General features: G+C 37.4%; 1 protein-coding gene across 1 annotated transcript; it reads right to left on the bottom strand.

Annotated features, from left to right (window-relative positions):
- Positions 1–8,020: 8,020 nt before the first annotated feature.
- Positions 8,021–10,656, bottom strand: LOC107786958 (protein FAR1-RELATED SEQUENCE 5-like). The gene is made up of 3 exons (XM_075220908.1): positions 8,527–10,656; positions 8,363–8,453; positions 8,021–8,085 (listed from the first exon to the last, which is right to left on the bottom strand). Exons 1-3 carry the CDS (start codon positions 10,654–10,656, stop codon positions 8,021–8,023), a joined length of 2,286 nt encoding a protein of 761 aa, XP_075077009.1.

Here is a 10,656-nt window from a genome sequence, read left to right as displayed (position 1 = left end):
GTCAGCGATTTATTTCTACCACGAGGGAGTGTGGATCCGGTGGACTGATCATCCGGAGTCCGGATTCCTTAAATCGTTCGACTATTTGTCCAATTGCAGGGACATTGGTTTGCTCATTAGTTCCTGTCATGGTGTTTTCCTTGCAACAAACACGGAAAAATTATAGTTAGACGAGACTGTAATCGTAGAAGAGGGTGTGACTCAAACTCTTAATTGCTAGGGCCCCATAGTGGGTGTCAAACTGTTTGACCCAAAAACTAATTTTGAGATTGAATAATTAAATTTATATTTTAAGGGTTACTAGCAATTTGTTTTATTCGATACAGTCGTAGATGATGAATAAAGATAAACGAGAAATAGTAAAATAGATTTTAAAAAAAATAATGTGCCATTTAAATCTCCTCTTTATTTTTAGTTCTGAGCGGTCTGCACTCACAAGTATGGCTGAACTACAGAACTTAATCAGAGAAAGGGCAAGCATAAGATGGTATTTTTGTTGCAGGGAAAGTTTTTCTGTGTCTTTTTCATCCTCCTTCTTTCCGAGTGTAGGAGCAACTTTTATAGAAATGATAGGAGATCTGTCCTTCCGAGTTTTGCGCTAGCATGTCAGTGGGTTAGGTAGTGGGGAGCGGGATCCTCGATAGTGGCTTCCGTTTCGATGTAGCATAGATACCCACGATCTAAGGATAAGGTTGACTGAGTCTCCGATCTTATTCAACCACCTCTTCAAATACTTGACCCCTCGATGACCATTCCATCTGAATTCGGCAATGGGTCACGTCACTTTATCTCTAGGTCTCAATTGCCATGTGGGACTTTTCGGTCAGGTCTTGTGGAGAGGGTAATTTTTACCCTTACAGAGAACCAGTAATGTAGGAGAAAGAAAGGCTCTTTTTGGGATATAGTGGTGCATTCCAAATGGTTTTATAGCCCTGAAACTGAAACCTGGTTCTATGCTTTTGTTATCATAGATCAAAGAGACCATTATTCCATGGCAAGTCGATGCAACAGTGCGAGACATTAGAAGGCTACTGGGTAGTACCATCCAGCACTTCTACAGAAAGCAAATCCGGGGGTAGATCATCTTGTGGCTCTAAGTCACACATCACAAACTACTAAGGTCTGTACTACCTTTACTGATCTCCCTAGACATGTGAAATAGCTAATAAACATGGAAAAAGGGTGATTTTCTAATTTCAGAATAAGGAACCAAAAACTGAAAGATATAAAGCTCTCTGATGTGGTATCAAATGTATAAACTATTTTTACTTTTTGTCTGCTTAACAGTGATCATGAGAATGACATTCTCATAAACTAGGGAAAGCCTTATGCTTGTAATATTTGTGAATATACCATGTATAGGCCTTGGTTAATTACGGAAATGTATATCACTAGGCTTGTCCGTTGTCTTAGTGAAGATCGCACAACAGACACTTAGATTCTGCTCGCTAATCAAATATAGTATAGTATAATATCGTATCCACAGGGATTGGATTTAAACAGTATTCTCATAGTTTCTAGTTTTATTGCTATCAAGGAGGATCAACAATTGAGATTTATATGATTAATAACTAAAATTTACTAAGAATCTAAAGCAATTGACTAGTGACTATCGAGACAAGGATTAAGCAAAGAAGGTTATCAGTGGGAGAAGATACGATTTTGATAGGATTGGTGCAAGATAATTGTTCGGGATCTAACTCTAGATACTTCACTTCTAATGCTTAAGTGAATCTCTCGAATCCACTCAATTATTAGTTCAAACATTCAGCAAAAACTCTTCTCTCGATTAAGTCTTAACCTCACGAGATGAACCAATTTAAAGCATGTGAAGATATGCAAGAATGCGTAGTGGATTGGTCTTTAGGAAAACCTCTTTCGATTATTCTCATAACTAGGTTTAATCAATGATTCAACTAGACTCTTTCGATTACTTAGAAGAATCTATGAACTCAACCAACAATATAATGCAAAGATATCACAAGTTATGCCTCTCTCGATTACAAGAACTAGTGAATATAGATGCAACGATTAAATCATCCAAAACGTTTCAACACATATAACTAGAGTTATAATCCACAAACAATCACCAATATACCAATTTCATCAAACCCTAAAGGGAACTACTCCATAGACATGGAGAAATTCATCACAAATATGATTAAAATATAGGAAAGCGTAAATTCGATCCAAACTCGGGTCTTGAGTGAGGAAGAAATGATGAAATCCTTGTGCTCGTGTTCTTCCAACTACTCCTTAGCCTCCTTAGGTCTAGAATATGTCAAAAGTTCTGAAAATAACATTTTTCATGTATTTATACCAAGTAGGGTCGGATCCAGACGAAATCACCCTTTCTTAGCCGAAATAGGAAAATTACTCTGGAAAAATACACAGGCGCGCCTCATGGGGCAACGCGCCATGACATGCACTAGTGGAGATCTTCAAGAAGCTCGACAATTCAACAAGCAGGAAAAATACATTGTTGCATCGTACTATGCCTCGCACCCTGCGTCGTACTAGTGCAAATTTCTCAGAGTACAACTCAAATCTTGCATTTTGACGTCCAGACTTAGTCCTCGTCCCCCGAACACGATCCCGACTTAATCCCTTGGGCTTTTATTCATACTTCAAAGCTCCAAATAGCTTGAATTAGCTCCAAATCATCTCCACAGCTCAGAATCACTCCTACAAAGCATAAAACACACAATAAGTACAAAATACTATCAGTTAAAGCTCAACACAAAGAAAGTGCAGTGAATTAGAGTGCAATAAGCGACTAAAATACGTAATTATAGCCTACCATTAACACCCCACACTTAAATCATTGCTTGTCCTCGATCAATCAAACTACACTTCACATAGACCTGACCTTTTTAAACAACTCTTCTCACTCATCATACCAAGAATATTTAAAAACAGATTATGTATAGTATCGTAACATCCTTGCCTCAATATTTAACTCAGAAGCACCACGCATTTTTTTAAAACCCACTCACTTACTCTAATACAGAGGTCAACATCATTACCTTTCCTTTATGAATAAAGTGCCCGCACACAACAATAGAGAGTAGTTCCACATTTATAAAATTTATGAACAATTAGGAACTCAAGATATAAAGAATCCGCTAACTCTCAGAAACAATATTCATGTGCCCCAAAAGACATACCATATGCTTTCTTGTAGTATAATACTCTACTAATTGAGCTTATTCAGTCAAGGATCAAGTAGGACTTTATTTGGTTGTAATGTAGGCTGGGACAGGTAGGATACTTTTTGGATATAAGAGTGACTACACCTCCCTAAGCACTTTAATACATACAATTAACCGTTCAAAACCTCACACTTATGTTAAACCATAACTCCACCTTCACATCAATATACATCAACTCCCAACTTCTTTAAGCACAATTACATCAAGAGTTACCACCATCACAGAATATGTTTCACAACAATATACTTATTTTTTCTTTATTTTTCACTTCAAATGACTCTTACTTTTTCAAAACAGTGCACCTTTTTCTTTATTTCATTAGTTCCACTCAAAAGCCAAACCAACACCCCACACTTTAACTTTTACAAAGTTTATAATAACTTCAAGTGCTTATATGGTCAATTCAAACAAATGGGTAAGACTTGTAATGTGGTTGCCAAAGAAACAAGATTACAGGCTCAAAAGGGTTAACTAAGATACATAACAATTAGGTGGGTAAAAGCATATAACTGGATCAACAAAGAAACGCCTATATCACTTCCAAGACTAAATAAAACTACTATTCTGCTTTGCAAACACACGGGGCAAGTTCTAGACATGAAATGCAATAAACATAATAACACAAAACCTCGCACACACATGGCACATGATTGAACTATCAAGACACTCTAGTCGAACCAATTAAGCAAAGTTAAGTTCATACAATTTAAGATACCTACACAAGAGTCAAAAAACGAGCTTAAGCGTCACAACTAAAGTACCACTATTTTCAAGGTATAATAAAGTCAAGAGATATTGCTTTCGATTCAAATCACATCACACTATTTCCTACTCCTAAAAAAATAAAAAACGAACTACACCCAGTTCAATTAAAACCCTTGGAAAAGAACCGCGACACAAAGAAAAACCAAGAGGAACTTGTTACACTACCTAACAAAAGAAAATCTTTTTGTCTTTTTTCCTTCGACTTTAATCCCTCAAGAAACATGTCAATGATATCCATTGTCGGGAAAAATCAAAAAATTTAAATTTTTTATGTTTTTTTCAAATTTTTTCTATCTCTAACTACTACAACTAACAAAAAGAAACACATATACATACAAACATACATACAGATATCCCCCACCCCACACTTTAAATTGTGGCATATCCCATGGTACAAAATTAAAAAGTATAAGGTAAATGAAACTTCCCTGAACATCTAGTCAGGGTTTGAGTCGAAGTCGGGCTCCATTCCTCGACTCCGAACTAATGCACGCATCCATGCGGACAGCTTCTTCTCAGCCTTCTTTGGATACACCCCACACTTATCTTTCTCGCTCATTGCAGCCTTCTCTTTCGACCCCTTCACTTTACACTCAACACTCGCAACTGACTTGTCTTTTTTTGCCCCATTTTCTACATCCATCTTAAAAGTCACAGTCTCCTCACCCATTCTAAGCATGAGTTTTCTCTCGTGTATATCTAATATCGCTCTACCTGTTGCTAAGAATGGTCTTCCTAGGATAGAGGTACCTCCTTTTATTCCTCCATATTCACCACTATACAATCCACAAAAAGTACGAACTTATCCACCCGAACTAACATATCTTCCACTATTCCCTCGGGTATAATAGTCATTTGGTCTGCCAGCTGCAAGGATATGGGTGTAGACCTCATATCTCCAATCTCCTTCTCCAGTTTCCTATAGATAGATAGAGGCATTAAATTAATTGAGGCACCAGAATCACATAAAGATTTACAAAAATTAATAGTTCCTATAGAGCAAGGTATAGTAAAACTCCCTGGATCTCCATACTTTTGTGGGAGTTTATTTTGCAATATCGCGCTGCAATGCTCTATGAGCTTGACCACTGAGGTTTCCTCTATATTCCTCTTCTTCGTAAGGATCTATTTTAAGAATTTATCATAACTATACATCTGTGAGAGCACTTCTGTGAATGGTAAGTTTACATGAACCTGTTTCAGCACATCCAGAAATCTCCCAAACTGCTTGTCCAGCTTTTCTCTACTTTGCTTTTGAGGGAAAGGTAGAGCAGGCATATACTTGCTCTCTTTAGGTTCCTCCCTTCTCGAGTTTTCATCCTTCTTTTTCTTCTCAGCTTTCATCTAGCCTTTCTTCTTCTTATCAATATCACTTTTCAGTTGCTCCCCACTTTCTTTTTCAATTCTCACATCTTTTTAGATTGGGGTGAGATCTTTCAACACTTACTCACTTCTCAGAGTTACAACATTCAGTGTTTCTTTGGGATTTCTTTCCGTATCAGTAGGGAGAGTTCCTGGGATCCTCTCAGACAACAAAGTAGCTAGCTGCCCAACCTGTATTTCCAGGTTTCAAAAACCCGTGCCAGTTCTTTAATAGCTGCTCTATGTTCCCGTATAGTTGAGCTACGAGCTTCAAGTCTCTCATCAGTTTTCAGAATGAAGGCCTTCATGAGATCTTCTATGCCAGACTGAATGGGTTGTTGAGGCTGATATTGCTGCCTCTACTAATTTTGGAAGATTGGAGCTCATTCTAGGGTCTGGTAAGGTTGTCCAACGGGCCGACCCACCCCGTTTCGTCCCGCCCCAAGTTAAACAGGATAGGCCAATGTTAAACGGGACACAGGATGGGACGGGATGACCATTTCGTCCTGTTTGTCTCGTCCCGTCCCGTACCACGTCCCGTCTCATCCCGTGTCCCGTCCCGTCCCGCGTCCCGCCAATTTTTTTTTTTTCTTCTTCAAAGCTAGCCGAAGTTTATTTAATTTCTACTCTACTTAACCCATCTTTAAAACTAAGAGGTGCAAAGGGACTTGTTCGTAAACTTTATGAGAATTTAGCAATTCAAGAAAATGAACAACCATCTCTCGAAGACTGCCAAGCTTATCTTAAATTCTTAATCAAGGATTGGAGGGTATTAAAGACGAAGAAGGCAAGGAACAACTTTTGTCATGGTGGAGGGAGTGTGGCAAGGCTTTTCCAACACTTTCAATAATGGCCCGAGATATCCTGGCTATTCAAGCATCATCAGTAGCATCGGAGAGTGCTTTTAGCGCAGCAAGATTTCAAATTGGAGATCATAGACATGCATTAGCGGAGGACAGTATAGAGATTTCCGTAATATTCAGAGATTGGATTAATTCAGAAAGAAAAATCTTGGTTTTGAAAAATTAACCACTAGGGAAGAAGAAGAATACAATGAGATACTTAGCACTGGGAGCGATGACGACATGGAGCTCATGGAACATCAATCAACATTGCCAATTCCAATAAAATGCCCGAGAGATATTATTGATAAGTTACAAAGAAGCTATATAGGAGATTACAAATATTAGTATGATAATTTGTAATTGTCTACTAAGAGGCCCAGTTCAAACAGAACCCTTCCTAGAAGGTGGATGCGTACATTATGTGCTCTTCAAAAGAATTATATTTGTATTTGAGATTTGAAAGTTCCATTAATAAAATAAAAGGCTCTAAGCGTTGATTTTTTTTTTATGAATTGTCTTAGTTACTTAATAGTTAATACTTTGAAATTATATTAAATAAATTATAATTCTATTATAAATTTACAATTACTAGAATATTTCATTACAAGTCTTTTGTTTTAATATTTTATAATTCTTTACTTAGTTTTCTAATTTTTGTTTTAACATAATATCATTTAACTTTACTAAATAAGTCAAAAATCTAGCCGTTGCAAACTTTAAAAACATAGTAATTTTCAAAAAACTAGACGTTTTTTTAAAAAAAAAATACACTTAAGGCCCACGAACCCGTCCCGTCCCATCCCGTTTGTTAGCGGGGCGGGATGGGACGACCGTTTCGTCCCGTTTGTCCTATCCCGTCCCGTTTCGTCCCGTTTCGTCCCGTCCCGTTTGTTAGCGGGACGGGAGGGGACGACCGTTTCGTCCCGTTTCGTCCCATCCCGCCACCGTCCCGCTTAAATGTCGTCCTGTCCCATCCCATCCCGTTAATTTCGTCCCGTCCCGTCCCGTTGGACAGCCATAGGGTCTGAGGTTGTTTTGTTGCCATGCATTCAAAGTACCCCAGATGAACTACATGAAAAATCGGGGTGCCTCTGACCCATTGCATTAGAACTATAATTTCCCACAACATTCACTTCCTCAGTTGAGGCTTGACACTCATGAGTAGGGTGTCCTCTTCCACATATATCACACGCTGCGTGAGGATCATTCTATATCGAGGCTAAAGTCAGCTTCCGTATTTCTTTAGCCATAGCATCAAGTTGTACCTGCATAGATGTATTAGCATCAACTTGGTAATCACCAGTTGATTTTCTTCTTTTAGCACTCTAAGAGGGCCACTGATTAGCATCTTCAGACAACTCATCAAGAATTGTAACTATCTCCTCTGAAGTCGTCTTCATCAACGGTCCTCCAACTGCATTGCTCAATGTTCTACGCGAGGCCGGTGGCAATCTTTCCCAAAAGTCATGGAGTTGCATCCAAAGTTCATTTCCATTGTTGTTAACACTTTCTAACTATCTCCTTAAACCTCTATTATGCTTCAAAAATGATTTCAGTCTCTTTGTGGCAGAAGGTATGGATTTCTCTTCTATTCTTGCTCGTCTTAGCTGAGGAGAAATATTTATCGAGGAATTTTCTGTTCATCTCCTCCCAGGTTCTAATCGAACCACTAGCAAGCTTCGAAGCCACTCTTTAGCATCATCTTTAAGTGAAAAGGGAAATTTCCTTAAGTGCACTACACCTTGTGGCACCCATGCTTATAGCCTTGATGCAAAAATAAAAGCTCAATTCACAGAGGAGAATGCCAGCTTTTCTAAGCTCCTTTAAGCCGTAATATCATGTGCTACCAAACTGCCTTAAGACAACACTTCTTGCGCTTTGTTCAGTTTTTATTGCACAACCTATCAAACAAACCAAGTTATAACGTCAGAAAAAAACAATTATAATGCAGCCCACATTTGAATTTTGAGATTATGACAATAATCGCATAAATCATTGTTACCATATAATATTTGATTCTCTGAAGCTGCCACACTCAACATTAAGAATACTTGTTTAAATCATGAAATGAAACATCCTGTAATTAGTAAAAGAGAGAAAAAAAATGACATATTGGGATGAGTAGCATTACTTATTAGAAAATAAATAAATATGAGAAGCATCATATGCTTTGCTCACTGACTCTTAAGAGTTGAGTCAAACTTCCATGGGCTGATCCTTGAGACAACTGTGAAGAGCACCGTGGAGGAAAACTTTCTTCTGCCAATTCCTATTATTTAACGAATAAAATAAAAATTTATGTAACAATAAACAAGAAAAAATAATTAGATTTCGCAAGATACCATAGTCATTGATGCATCTGGACGTGGAAAATGAATCTCCTGAACATAGTCTACTTGCTGATCAGAGCGTTGAGGAGATTTTGAAAATGATGTCTGATTTTTCCTCTTGGCTTTTTCCATAAAACTTTTTGGTCTAGTATTAGAACGACGAGTTGGTTGCTTTCTTTTTAACCCAGTCACCTTCGTGACATTTGTATTATCAACAAATACTGTCTCATTTGGCTCATTTTGAATAACATTGCCTGGAACTGACTTTTGAGATTCCTTTCTCTTTTTTACATCCTTTAACTTTGAAATTATCTCATTCGCATGATTTGCAACCAATTCATATCCTTCGATAGATTCTGAAGCTTCACTTGAAATCTGAACAAAAGTTTGACAGAGATGTCTATACCTCGCAGTAACTTCAACTTTCGGATCAGTTTCCTTTGCTACCAAACTGACATCTATCTTATTCAAGTTTGTAGCATCTTTTGTCCACCTCTTTAGTATATAATGTTCAGGAATCATATCCTTTACATTCAGTAAATCCAAGATCTTTAAGGCATGTCTACATAGTATACCCATAAACTCAAACAGTTTGCAGCTGCAAGAAACTTCAGTTAATGTTCTCTTAACAGTTACTACGTGCTCCTTAACACTTCCATGAGTGCTAACATTATATGTACACAATTCTCCTTCATCACTGGAGCTTTTTATATAAACAAGTAAGGACCTTTCCCACTCATTTTGAAACATATCAAATATAGTTGGGGTATATACTTCCCTAGCATGAACCAATAAAGGAAATTTAACCTTTAAAATAGATATTCTTTGAGTCATATCAAAATTTGATTTATTCTCATTAGCACGCTTATCATCAACTGATCTTTGAAAATGCTTAAAAAATTGTACAATATCTAGATCAGATTTCAAATATCCCCTTAAAAATCCATTAAAACTCTCACTCAATTGTGTGCTGCGCATACCTGCTGAGAATGTATTTCTTCCATATGTCATGGAACATTTCTCCCTTATAGCAAATGTATTTTTCAACCAACTATTATCCCCAAGGTCATATTTCTCTAGCATTTCCTGCCACGCAAATAAAAAATCCTCCTCATACTCATAATGGTAAAGCAATTTGCTAAAATCTCCTGGAAATGATGCATGAGCTCTAAAGACATGATTTAAATGCTTGAATGCATTCTTTTCCAAGTGCCACACACACAGGCGATGATATGTCTGTGGCATTACTAATGAGACAGCAAAAGATATTGCGGGATCTTGATCTGTGATAAATGTCTTTGGTTTCTCTGCAGACATAATCCTAAAGAATGCATTAAAAAGCCACTCAAAAGATTCAGCGGATTCTTCGTATAAAAGGGCTGCACCAAATATGACCATTTCCCTATGATTGTTCAAACCAACAAATAATGCCAAGGGTCGGTATTCTTTATTTGTTCTATACGTTGTATCAAAGGACACAATATCTCCATAAATCTTAAAATCCCTTATCATCTTTCCATCAGCCCAGAATATATTAGTTATCAAACCTTCATCATCTAATTGTAAAGAAAATCGAAAAGCAGGATCTTCTAGAGTTCGTTTCTCAAAATAATTCACCAAGCTACGAGCCACTCCATGTTTCAAACTATCTGTTCTTTTGTCACGAAGATAATTCTTATGATCTCTCTTAGTGTAGCCTAGAAAAGATTGTCCTCCAGCTTGACGAGCAGCATAATCAAATGACGCTTTAGGACGTATCCCCAAATCGTCTAATAAGTCAATTTCATATGCTTGAGCCATTTTTATCTTTCTTTGTGATGGCAACAGATGAACTAAAGATGGAGGAACAAGATGATGGTTATGTTTCTCTTCGAATGAAGTGATGCGAAACCTCCCATTTGATTGACGACTTACAATAACATGAGCCAAGCAACCGGTTCTAGTTTCCTTTCTATGTTTTTGAACAGTAGGATCTCGTTTGTCTTTACCTCTGTAACCTTCTTTATAACATGTTAATTTTCTTGAAGTCACATACCCGTGTACTCTGTTTTTGTTTGCATATTCTTTCCTAACACTAAAACCAATTGCAGCCGCGTATTCATTGTAACAATCATATGCATGCTCATCTGAATCAAATTCCAT

Source organism: Nicotiana tabacum, chromosome 1 (assembly GCF_000715075.1).
Source record: "Nicotiana tabacum cultivar K326 chromosome 1, ASM71507v2, whole genome shotgun sequence".
Lineage (NCBI taxonomy): Eukaryota > Viridiplantae > Streptophyta > Magnoliopsida > Solanales > Solanaceae > Nicotiana > Nicotiana tabacum.
The sequence above is the reverse complement of the archived record's forward strand: the minus strand, read 5'-3'. Positions and strand labels throughout refer to the sequence as shown.